The sequence below is a fragment of the Arvicola amphibius genome, chromosome 3 (assembly GCF_903992535.2).
Source record: "Arvicola amphibius chromosome 3, mArvAmp1.2, whole genome shotgun sequence".
In the NCBI taxonomy this organism is placed as follows: Eukaryota; Metazoa; Chordata; class Mammalia; order Rodentia; family Cricetidae; genus Arvicola; species Arvicola amphibius.
Genome location: NC_052049.1, coordinates 154,885,421 through 154,898,455, shown reverse-complemented (window position 1 = coordinate 154,898,455; position 13,035 = coordinate 154,885,421). Strand labels below are relative to the sequence as shown.

The 13,035-nt window shown below is 41.9% G+C and overlaps 1 protein-coding gene across 2 annotated transcripts in view; it reads left to right on the top strand.

Moving 5' to 3' along the window:
• Cep162 (centrosomal protein 162) overlaps positions 1-13,035 on the top strand; it is a 73,644-nt gene extending 60,609 nt beyond the window's left edge. For both annotated transcript variants that reach the window (XM_038323840.1, XM_038323839.1), the window contains exons 26-27: positions 10,280-10,414; positions 11,549-13,035. In XM_038323840.1, coding sequence (XP_038179768.1) covers positions 10,280-10,414; positions 11,549-11,755 — 342 coding nt within the window. In that variant the 3' untranslated portion in view covers positions 11,756-13,035. The remainder of the gene's footprint in view (positions 1-10,279; positions 10,415-11,548) is intronic.

Below are 13,035 nucleotides of genomic sequence, written 5' to 3'. Positions count from 1 at the left end.
AGTTTGTTTCCTGCTGATATTCGGAATTTGTAAAGGAAGAGCCAGGGAAAGATGAACCGCCCTCTCTCTTGTGGGAGGCAAGTCATGTGGCTCGTGCCTATGATCTTAGCATCCTGTAGACTGAGGCATGAGTTTCAGGCCAGCCCAGGCTACAGAGTGAAAGCCAGAGAGAGAAAGACAGATGTGGGGAAACTTGCTTTAGTGAGAATTCTGTTATACTGGCTACTGCCAGTTTCCCTAGGATCCCATCCCTAGGTTCCGGGAAGGGTTTTCCAGAGAGCCCTGTCTGAGTCTCTAGAAACTGATGTTTCAAAGATAATGATGCTACTCAGCCCTGAGTTCTCAGTTGGGACAGTAATGAGCAACAGATTAATTAGATTTGAAGAAGGCAAACGAGTTGATTGGCACTCACAGTGCTCACCAAGCAGGAGAAAACTCAGTAGAAAGTGACTGTGCAGTGACTTGGAGCTCTGCCTTCAGCAAAGAAGAGGAAACCCGTGTGGACCCAGTAGGACACTGGAAAGCCAGAGTTCCAAAGGTGGGAACTGTGGGAAGGAATAAATGGGAGAAAACTTTCAGAGTGAGACTTGATTTTAGATTCATCTGATAGGAACTAAACTGTTGCCAGTAAAGGACTGTATCCTGCCTTAGGCTTTTCCTGTTCTGTCACAGTCATCATCTACTGAAAAACATGTCAAAGAAATGCAGTCATGCAGTGTCATCAGCAGCAATATCATTAGACACAGGCTCCTCCGGAAAACCACTGCTGCTCCTCAGCCTAAGATCCATCCCGTTGATTCTAGAAAGGTGTGTGTGTGTGTGTGTGTGTGTGTGTGTGTGTGTGTGTGTGTGTGTGTGTGTGTGTGTCTGTGTCTGTGTATGTCTGTGTGCGCACACTCGCGTGTGCTAGCTTTCATTTCAGCACTCAAGATGCACACAGAACGTTTTTAGCCTTAATCAAGGTCCATGTTAACCCAAGTTATAGTCTTGTTAAAAGCAAACCTTAGATTTGATAATTAACCAAAAACCATTGTTAATTCAAACATTCGAGAACATTATGCCAGTATCTGATGAGGGACTTTATACTGCATCATCCCATGGTAGAGGGTAGAGGGGTAGGAAAGAGCCAAACTTGCTTCTCTAACAGCCTGTTTCCAGAATAACTCACTCGCTCCTCCAGTGACAACTTCAGTCCTAACTAGGGAGGACGCACTGAAAGCCAAACAGCTGCAGTGTGTGTTGAAGCCTTGTCCCTTTACGACTGTGTAAGGCGACTGATGTGCGCCTAGTCTTGATACCTGCTGCTTAATGCGCAGTTCATTTACAGGAGCTGCATAGCGTGGCTGATAGAGTCCTACCACTGATGAGCACTTGCTGCTCCTGGGCATCCCAATTAGAAGGGAGAACTCTTCCACTTCTGACCTCCAGGAACTAGGAGTCTGCTTTTCTGAAGCTGAACTATACCATGATAAACTGGGCAGTGACAGAGCCCTGTTCTCAGGAGTCACAGTCTTGTGAGCTGTTACCCAGCATCTGAAAGCAGCTGATTGGTGTATTTTACTTTGTGTTCTAGTTCCTCGGGGAAGGATTTAATCCCTGTCACTTTGTATAGCCACAAATGAAGGTGCACTAACAGTGGTGAGTTCTGTTAGATCTTTTGTTTATGCATTTGTATAAGGACCATCAGAAAGCTGTGACCTAGTTGTTTTCAAAATTTAGTTAAAGCAAATGCCCTCGATGTCCTTGGGAATTTACTTCTCTCACTCACTGTGCTGATGCTGGGAAGGACTTTGCTGTAGACCGCATGTTTGTCCAAACCTTTTTATCTAAAATGTTTTAAATCACACAGCTCTTTAAGGTCACACCTGCTGCAAAAGGGTGCAGATTTTTTAGTCAACCTCTGCTATCTTGCCAATCGATCTTTGCAAACTCAGGCACATATTGGCTTCTATCTTGGGATTTATGATACCCTTCACAAAAACGGTTCATTTTTCTCGAGTTAGTAGTCATTACAAATTTTCAGTAGTTACTCAAGTCTTCATTTATTTCCTCGCACCCTGTAGTTGTAGAGAAAGGATTTGAATCTCTATACAGACTTCCTAAAGACAGATGCAGGGCTGATTACAAATGTCACCATTGAGAAAAAGTCTATAGTCACTTCATAGAAACCGAGCTGGGCATAGTGATGCGGGCTCGCAATCCCTCATAGAAGCCACACTGGGTGTGATGGTGGCATGAGTGTAACCCCAGTACTTGTGATTCTCCGTCTGAGCTGCACAAACTCCAAGCTAGCCTGTACTACATTTGAAACCCTGTCTGAATAAGAGAACAAAAGGAAAAATAAAGAAATCAGTTAAGGCCAGAATCTGACTTGAGCCTGGGGACTCTTAAGGCCCATGATTTAAAAAAAAAATGTGAAAAATATTGTGCTTACTGTAACTTATCTTAGATATTCTGGAGGCAGTGACTTCCTGAGCAGGCAGTGGGAGATGGCGGGGTTTATGGTAAGATCTGTATGTGTCTGTATCCTTAACTGTGTCATTCGCTTTCCATCACTGTCGCAGTCCCTGAGACAGCCAGCTAAGAGGGAGAAAAATTAGTATTGAAGTCTCATCCAGGAGTAGTTGGCCCAGATGCCTAGAGCAGGATGAAGTCCACACATCATGGGGGATCATATGTCAGAGCAGAGCTACTCACCTTGTGACTAGGAAGATCAGAAAGAAAGGAAGGGCCCATAATCACCCAATCCCCTGCCAAGGCATAACCTCCCAGTAACCTAAAGACTTCTCACTAGATCCCACCTCTTAACATTTAGATTCGGGATGACTAATGGGGACACTCTACCTGCAAAATGGCCACCAAAGAATCATTTGACAAAGGGAAACTTTGTATTTCAAGAAGAGAGATTAGGGGAAGGTCTAAAACTGGGAAGTGGGCACTCCCTAAACAGCATTGGAGTTGGAAGGCAACTTAGAGAACAAAGAAAAGTACAGGTGCAAGCCTGGTTTCCTGGCCATGGGGGAGGGGAGGGGAGGGGAGGGGGAATTGCTAGAAGAGATAGATGGGAAAACACCAGTGGCTTCCGTGATAGCTGCAGACTGCCAGTCCTCACTACAGAACATGCCCATGCTCTTCACGGTGTGTTTTGGGTAGCTGGCTAATCTAAGAATGACTGTTCTGCTCCCAGTCGGAACCCCTGCAACTGAAGAGGCAAACCTGTTAGACATCAGCCACTGCTAGATAGCATCCTAGGTATCTAAGCAGCAGATGGATCCTGGTGTCTGCAGCTGTCACTTCTCTGTGTCCTGCAGATCCATGACAAAGGCTGCCTTTGCCTTGCCCCATGGGAACTAGAAAAGCTCTTCCCTATAACCCATGGCCCCGAAGCCTTGGGATTGCTACTTATAATTTAGAAACCCCTGACAGCAACCTTTGCCTGAGCATGAGGAACTGAGGAAGATTCCAGCTGTGTCTCATGGCTCCAGGAGTGCTACCACCAAAGTCTACTGCCCGTTACCAGAACTAAGGAAGATCTCCCTAATAACTCCCGCCCACCAGTGGAGCTGGTAGTACAAAAAGTTCCACTGTCACCTCACTATGTCCCCTCACACCCAGGAGACGTTTCCATCCATGTCATACAATTGCAAGAATGTAGCCGTTCACCACAGCAGCAGCAGCACTCACCCCCACAGCTGCTGATGCAGGAAGCTAACTGTTCACTCATGCCTGTTCCTCTGGACCTGACAGTGTTCCCATCCGGGCCCATAAATTAGGAATGTGACTGCCAACACAAATGCCAGTTCCACCAGCACTTTTCTCCATGTGACCTAAGAACATCCCCTTCCATGTTGTGCTCCTCCAGGACCATAAACAACACAGCCACAATCCCTCAACAAATGCCCATCCACAGAACTAGAAACAGTTCCTCCATAACTCAGTGCCAAAAGCCCCAGCACTGGGTTCATGTGTCACTTCAGATCTGGGGAATATCCATCCAGTTCCAGCAGCTGCCAGTGCCACAAGCCTCAAGACTATATCATTGCCCCACGAGACCTAAGGAAAGTTCCCTTTGTGTTTCATCACCTCAGTTCTGTGTCCCTAGTGCCATAGCCCCAGCACCACTGGTGCTCGTCCTTCAGTGCCTAAATCTGACGGCTAATCTTCAGTGTGAGCTGATTGGATCTGGAGGCACACTATAGGCCTAAATCTGACGGCTGATCTTCAGTGTGAGCTGATTGGATCTGGAGGCACACTATAGGCCTAAATCTGACGGCTAATCTTCAGTGGGAGCTGATTGGATCTGGAGGCACACTATAGGCCTGCCTGCCTGGGGAGATGTTTTCAGAGAGGGCAGCACCATCTCAGCACATGGGCTGAGGTCTAGACTGAAATAAGAGGAGAAGGAAGCTAGATGAGTCTCTCTGCTTCCTAAGTGCAGGTGCAGTGTGGTCAGGAACCTCACTCCTGCCGCCAGAACTGGAGCTACTCCTGCAGTGCGAGAACATAGGCCCAAGCATTCCCATGCTCTGCCTGAGGGACTGGAAAAGTTTCTGTTGACATCCTGTGGTTGTGGCTATGTGTGCTATATAGTCCTTGTCATTTGCTCTTACATATAATACCTGGATTAGATCTCTTCCCTATCCTGAACCACAGAGACAAGGCAGCTGCCAGCAAGGGCTCTGGTGCCATTACCACTCACCTGTGGGGTATAAGGACATACAGCTTTGGAAACCTGTCTCCAAACAACACGAAGTTCATACCTGTCGGTGATTACAACTAGTTTCATGAGTCTTCGTCCACTGTGGAGATGCTCCTGGTCAGTGCTGACACACTCTGCAGTGCACGGTGGAAATGCTCGTGGTCAGTGCTGACACACTCTGCAGTGCACGGTGGAAATGCTCGTGGTCAGTGTTGACACACTCTGCAGTGCACTGTGGAGATGCTCGTGGTCAGTGTTGACATAGTCTGCAGTGCACTGTGGAGATGCTCGTGGTCAGTGCTGACACAGTCTGCAGTGCACTGTGGAGATGCTCGTGGTCAGTGCTGACACAGTCACTGCCAAGGACATCTCAGACACTGCACTTTAAGTTCATCTACAACAGCAACCAAAGCAACTACCCCTACTGACACTTTATATCACATCTGACTGGAGAAAAAGAAAAAACGAAAAAGCTTCAGAGAAACCCTGTCTCGAAAAACCAAAAAAAAAAAAAAATCTATTCCCCAAAACTGGGGGAAACAACCACAGTGGGTACAGAAGCATCAATGCCAGAATATAAGAAGCATGAAATAGTATGCCTAAAGAAACATAATCTCGCCGGGCGGTGGTGGCGCACGCCTTTAATCCCAGCACTCGGGAGGCAGAGACAGGCGGATCTCTGAGTTCGAGGCCAGCCTGGTCTACAAGAGCTAGTTCCAGGACAGGCTCTAGAAACTACAGGGAAACCCTGTCTCGAAAAAATCAAAAAAAAAAAAAAAAAAAAAAAGAAACATAATCTCCAGTACCCTATGTTGAGGGAAACTTATGAAATGCCTGAAAAGAATTCAAACTAATGATCCTAAAGAAATTCATGCAAAAGAATATAAGAAACCAGAACAAAGAAGTAAGAACAATTCCAAATATGAATGAAAAATTTACCAAAGAACTAGAGATTATAAATGAAAGGGGGGAAATCTGTGAAGCCAGTGGGGCACCACTAAGTGAGCCAGTGTTTGCATGGTGGGAGTTGTAGAAGAAAAAGACAGAGGCATTAAAAAAATTGACAAAATATTCCACTGTGTCTCAAATCTTCCAAGAGAATGGACATTCCAGTATCAGCAGTTCAAAGGACCCCAGCTAGATTCAACAACAGAGACCTTCACCGGGCCATAATACAGTCATGTACTAAAAGTGCAAAACAGGAAATACTAAAATTCCGAATTCTCCAAGAGGAAGGTTTCAAGTTATATTTAAAATAAGGCCTAGTAGATAGAGTCCATATTTCTGATAAACTCTTATAGACAGAAAGAGAATAGAATGATATATTCAAATTGCTGAAAAAATCTATACTCGGGAAAGCTACCTTTAGAATAGAAGAAAACCGATTTTTCTTAGATAAGCAGAAACTTGAAGGGATTCATCACAACCAGAACAGGCCTTCAAGAAATGCTTAATATTCTACACTAAAAAGAATAATAATCATGCTACTTACAAAACTTACCAGGAAAACATACCTAAAAGAGAATCAGATTAAACCACTAAGGTAAATAATAGGAGGTAGAAAGGAAGAGAATACATAAAGCAGTTAACAAAATGACAGGAAGAAGTTGATACCTGTAATTAATAATCTTGACTTCACATAGATGGAATAGATTCACTAATCAGAAGACACAGGCTGACAAAATGGACTTTCGCGGGGGCACTCGTGCTGCCAACAAAGCATCTATCTATTTTACTAATAAAAGATGCACACACAAATGTAAAATGAAGAACTTGGAATGATATAAAATGAAAGCAGACAAGACTAGCTGTGCTAAGTCAGTAACTATAGAGAAACCAAGGGATCATGGCATGGTGATAAAACAGACTGGTTTACCAGTTGTAAAGGTTTAGGTACTCAGCACAGTGCTGCTGAAATACATAAAGCAAATAATATCAGCTCCAAAGAGACAGAGTCCAATACTGACAAGTCATGTAGGCAGAAGACCAGTAAGGAAACATGAACTGAAACGCCATGGAGCAAAGTCATCTCATCTAATAACAGAACATTCTCCAAGGTAGATCATGCATTAGGCCACAAGTCAAATAACTGTAATCTTACTGTATGTTCTTAGACAACAAACAGGATAAAACTGTATGTCAACAAAAAGAACAACGGGAAATACGCAAAATGTGGGAAATGAACAACCTTCTCCCAAACGACACATTGGAAAGCGAAGAAGTTAAAGCAGAAATCAAAAACTCAGTCTTGAACAGGAAAGCAAAGGGACAACATGAAAGTCTGCAGCCGCAGCAGCGCTGAGCGGAGCTGTAGCAGCAGATGTGTACATCAGAAGACAGCATGCAAACCCAAGCCGGAAGATCAGAGTCTGCGGCACAGCCAGAGCACTGAGCTGGTAAGAGAGCAAAACCAAGACAAAAGATGCAGAAGTGCTTGCTTGGCAAAACACAAAATTGACAAACCTTTAATTAGACTAATCAAGAAAAATAATAGCCAAAGACCAAAAGGTAGACATTTTTACTGATCTGACTCAGTAATAAAGGATCGTAAGAAATGGTTATGCAAAATTATATGGGAAACTGGTAAGCCAAAAAGAAATGAATAAAATCCCACATACACACATAGCAAAATTGAATCAAGAAGTATGAAATATAAGTAGAACAAATGGTAATACAACTGGAGCAATAATTTAGTCTTCTGTCTAAAATCAGAACTCAGTTACCCAGATTTCTACAAAAGCTTTATAAAGAAAATTATTCCAGTTCTTTTTAAAATAATCCAAGAAACTGAAATGAAAAGAACTCTGCTAAACTTGTTAGAGGCCACCATTACCCTGATACCAAACAAATGATAAAATATGAAAACTATAGACCTGTATCTGCACTGAATGCAGATTCTCAACAAAATGCTGACAAACTGAATTCAAGAGTACATCACAGTGCTCATTCACTGTGATCAGCTGAAACTTCTACCAGAGATGCAAAAATAGTTAGGCTTGATTCAAAACAGTAAACGTGATCAAATACCCCACAGAACAAAAGGATTACCCTTAAAGTCTAGAACAACAAAGCAAAAAAACAATCAGCCACTGTCACTACTCTTGTTCAGTACTATGATCCTGGCAAAAGAAACAGAAGGCATCCACATTGAAAAGGAAGAAGGTAAATGATTTATATTTGCAAATTTGGGGGCATTATATGTTGAAAACTCTAAATTCTCCATTTTTAAAAAAGCAGTTAAGTGATTTACAAGAATTCAGAAAAAATTCAGGACATAAAAATAAGCATACAGGGACTGAGGGACTGGAGTTAAGAGCACTGGCTGTTCTTCCAGACCTGAGTTCAAATCCCAGCACCCACATGATGGCTTACAAGCATTTGTAACTCCACCTCTGCTGATACAATCTGCATGAAATACCCTCTTTATTAAAATAACTATTAACTATTAAGATAACTTAGGCTTCTCTTGATACTATTTAATACCTACTGAGCATGGATTTAGTGGTCAGTATATTATCTTATACTAGTATTAGGTGTTAGAAATGAGAAGCTGTAAAATCAGCTGTAGCCCCAATACCCCAAATATATTTTGCCATGTCTCTTCCTGTTCATACAGGGGTGCACTGTGTAGGCGTAGTCATTTGTATGTGGATGCATATGATTTTTAAACATTTAAAAGTCTTATCTAAAATGTTATATTGAGATAGATTTTTCTGTTGGTGTATAGCTTCATTAGCTGTTTCTTACACCATTTAACAAGATTGACAATAGTAGAAACAAGTATGGAATGTTTGGTCTGAATGGATTATGCTAAGGACATGGATTAGTGTATCTGATTCTAAACATATCCAAGGAGTGGCTACTGTTTTTCCCATTATAAAGGTGGTTTATGTCAAGAAAATGAAATAACTTTACCATTGTTACTGACCAGCATACAGAAAGAAATGCTAGCATTGAGCCCATCAGTAGTAGAAAAACTTAGGTTCTAGAAATACTGAGGACAAAGTTGTCAACAAGTCCTGCTCTGTGACCCTTACATTTTGTGGAATAACAGTAAACAAATGTAAATATAATAAGATGCTGGTATCGATAATGTTCTTAGCACTAACTCACTGCAGTTTGTCCACTAAGACTTCTTTAAAACTCAAGCCAGTGGCGTCCGCCTTTGGATCCTGCCACCCACCTCTTAGGAGTTCTCCCCACCCTACAAATCCTTGGCCATGTTAGAATTCTCATTTACTTGCTGGCTTCAAAAGACCAGGAATGCACTGTGGGTGGTTACGCAAGACAGCAATAACTTAGAATGACAAAATTATTTTCCAACCATGAAAACTTTATGAGGAACTGGTGATGTAGTTCAGAGGTATAGTATACAGCAGGGTACATGAAACCCCTGACTCATTCCTCAGAACTCACTTCCAAAAATAAGTTTACAAAAATCAAAATATTTGATCATCCATTCTGTATGTGATTATGACTCCGTCAGCTTTTTGTTCTGTCACCATGCCTGGGTTTTTTTTTTCTTAAATAATTTTTAGTAATCATTGCATAGTATATACCATCTTCATCTTCATGCCCAGCAATTAGGCTCTTCCTGGGCTTTCTGCAAACCACCCCCAGCTCAAGACAGCATGTTTCTGTGGCGACTGTGATATCATCAGGATGTTTCTCATTTAAAATAGTTTGATTGCCTCTGATTGAATATGCTTTTGTGTTCACTTTCCCTACTAATTCAGGTAAGATTGAGAGAGTAGCATTGTGACTATTAGATAGTGGGTATTTTATATAAAACATGATTGATTGTGGTAATGTATCCATCTTCATTTTATCCATCATTATTATTGCCTTTGATACAGCAATTGGTGGAATCAGATCTCTGGTAGAATGACTCACTATATGATAGAAAATGCAGTTAGTTGCTTCACTGAGTCTAAGATGAAAGTCTCTCAACCCCTCCATTTTGCTGCCAGTGCTATAAAAATAACTCCCTTTCCCTGTGCTGAGAAGACAGAGATGCTGCAGTCCTAACCCATGAGAGCAAAGACTGTGCCTTTCATCTCTCTATATCCTGGGGTCCCAAAGAGCAGTCAACCAGGAAAGACATCTTTCCTTCCACCTTCCCCACCCTGGCTCTAATCCATTCTCCTCTGCCCAGCAGCCTTTATCTGTGGAGCAAATTACTAAAATTCTAAGTCATATAGGGGTCACCAGAGAATTACAAATAAAATGAGTTCTTTCTGTGCATAGAACACTCAGTGCTGCATGACTGAGCTGTACTTCGAATTCTAAAAACAGTTACTAACACCTTGAAGCCGAAGAAAGCACCCACCTCTCTTGAACCCCGAAATAGTCATGGGAGGAAGGTGGTCTGGACATCTGGAACCAATTAGAATGTGAGCTCAGCCCAGCTAGAGTGACTCTTTACTTCTTAAACATAAGAATGGAAGTTGTTAATTTCTAGACGAATCCAAGGTGCCACTTGAGAAATTTTATACAAATATTCTTCATTTTCAAGATTATCTCTTTGAAAATAATTGTTTCCTTGTGATTGTGGTTTTTCCATTCTAACTTCAATTTTAGATTACAAAGCTCTTGGAAGAATTGAAAGAAGCCAAAGAAAACCATACACCAGAGATGAAACATTTCATGGGCTTAGAAAGGAAAATCCAGCAAATGGAAATGAGGCATAAGCAGAGAGAGCAGGAACTCCAGCAGGTAAACACAGCAGGGCTGGGGACACTGCTGCAGGAGAGCAGGAACTCTAAGCAACTTTCCTTGTTGGGACTTCTACATCCCTACCAAGCACTCTTCAAGTGTTTCCATTATCTTTTATTTGTATATTTTATGTATATGAATATTTCGTCTGCATGTACGTCTGCACTCCAGGAAAGACATTAGATCCCATGGGACCACAGTTATAAGCAACTGTGAGTCACCTTGTGGGTGCTGTGCTAGGAATTGAACTTGGGACCTCTTGAAGAGTAGACAGTGTTCTTAACCACTGAGTCACCTCTCCAGCAACTTCCCCATTGTCTTTTTAATTCCTTAAGAGTATAGTTTTGAATTAAAACTAAGACTTAAAATCTCAAATACTTTAATATTGATTTTCCTTATATTTTGAGAGGAAAAACTTTTATCATGTCCTTAAGCACTGATAGGCACCTAGTAAGTTTTATGCTTGTTACCCTGGGAATAGTACTTGATATTCAAATCATTTCACATATGTATAAAATTTATGTTAAAAGGTGGTCATTGATGTGGTACATCCCTAGCACTAGGCACAGGCTACTGTGCTGAAAGACAGAGAATGTGATGTTCTAGGGCTGCCTTGGTGCTGATGCTCAGCTTTACTTACGCAGTCAGTCAGCTCAGACTGTCATGACAAGTCTCCTAGATCAAATGTTGTCAAGCCAGGACTATGGCTTTTGGGTTTCTAATGAAGCTGTCTTCCTGGCTTACAAACTGCATTCTTGAATGACTTACTTGAGGCAAGAAAGTTCTCTGATGTGTCTCTTCTTAGGAGGACACTGCTCCTATGAGCTCAGGGCCCCATCAGTACAACCTCATTTAACCTTATTTCCTACTCCAAATACAGCCACACCACAACATGTGGACATTCAGTCCATAACAAGTAGTAAGAAATTTACATAAAACTTTGAAGCCAAAAAAAACAAAAAAAAAAAAAAAAAAACCCAAACACATAAGCTTGATGGTGGTTCTGAGTTTGAGTTTCCCCCAAGAAGCCCTGGGTATACCTATTCAATATTCTCCTGTTCTTTAAAACTGTTAAATGTTTCTCATTTCCACTATGAATTGGATTAATAATAATGTAAATTTTTATGTTTTCAGATAATACAGCAAACACGCCAAGTAGTAGAAACTGAGCAAAACAAGGAAGTTGAAAAATGGAAGAGACTTGCACAGCTGAAGAATCGGGAGCTGGACAAGTTCCGCACAGAATTAGACTCCATCCTAGATGTGCTGCGGGAGCTGCACCGACAAGGGGTGGTCGTGCCGGTTGCCCTTGCAGATGAAGTAAACACAGCAGGGTTTTAGTTGGAACTTGGATCTGAGTGACCTCACCACAAGACCGATGAAGATGTGCCACTGTAGGGACAGCTTTGGAAAAACAAGGTTCTAGTACAGATGTGTGTGAACAGCACCAGTTACGTCAGAATAAACTGCCTGGAACCAGCAAGGAAAAGAACATTGGTCATGGTGGAGTTTACTGAAAACCATTAGCTAGTCACATCGGAGATGACTCAGAGCAGGTTCCCTAATGTCAGAAGACCGTGACTAGCCAGGTTTACTGCAGAAGGGCTCGCTCCCAGGCTACCGGGGAAGGAAAGCAGTGCTCATCCTCAGCCCCGTTTTATCCATACCATACGTGTGTACTTTTCATTTTCCATACGACAGAACATCTGCTCTTTCTCGTGTTCTGGGAAATGTTTGGGGAAAGGAATGTGGGCCGAGTGCTGAGGACAGTCTCATCAACTGTCAACTGAGGTAGAACATCCTCGGTAATTTAGATGACAGTTGTAACTTCTGTACAGGGAAACAGAAGTTTTCTTGGGCTTTTTGGACCTTATTTAAAGTGACAACTACTGGCACAGTTTGATGTGTCCGTTACTGTCAGGTCTATAAATGACAGTCCTATTTTTTGGCAGCTCTAAAATTATAAACAATATAAGAAGTTTTACTTTTTCTGTTGAAAAAGAGCTATTGTGTCCATTGGGGGAAAAATCTGATAACAATAGCTAGCTTATTTTATAATCCCATCTTTAAAAGCAAATCAGAGATATATAACATATGGTAAGTCAATGTCACAGCCAATTGGCTTTCCCGTGTCTCTCCCAGTCTGTCGTACAGCCCTTGCTGGAGAGTGTGCTGTCCATGGAAACACACCTGGTGTCTGTACTGGGTCCTCCCTGGTCACCCAGGACATCTGGTTGCTCTTAGTAGCCCCAGGCAGCATAAGAGCTGCATAGTAAATTTAATTTTTAGTCACTTTAAGATGTAAAAACTGTGAGCTAAATCTTTAGAATATAATTTACATTAATAGCACATTTTGACTTGGACTACATTCCAACTGCATGTGCCAGTAACTGCAGTTCTGAGGTAATACTTGCTAAGTAGAATGTTCCATAAGGGACAAGTGAGTGACCGCGTGAGCAAAGGTTGGGAAGTATATACAGCACCTGCTAAATATAAGAAGTGTAATTACTGTCTTAACACCAACGTTTTATAATGTATTTTGTTTCTGAGAGGGGAGTGAAACATTTTCAATTTTTTCTTGTACAACATTTCAAAGTTATAATACAAATAATTTATTATTT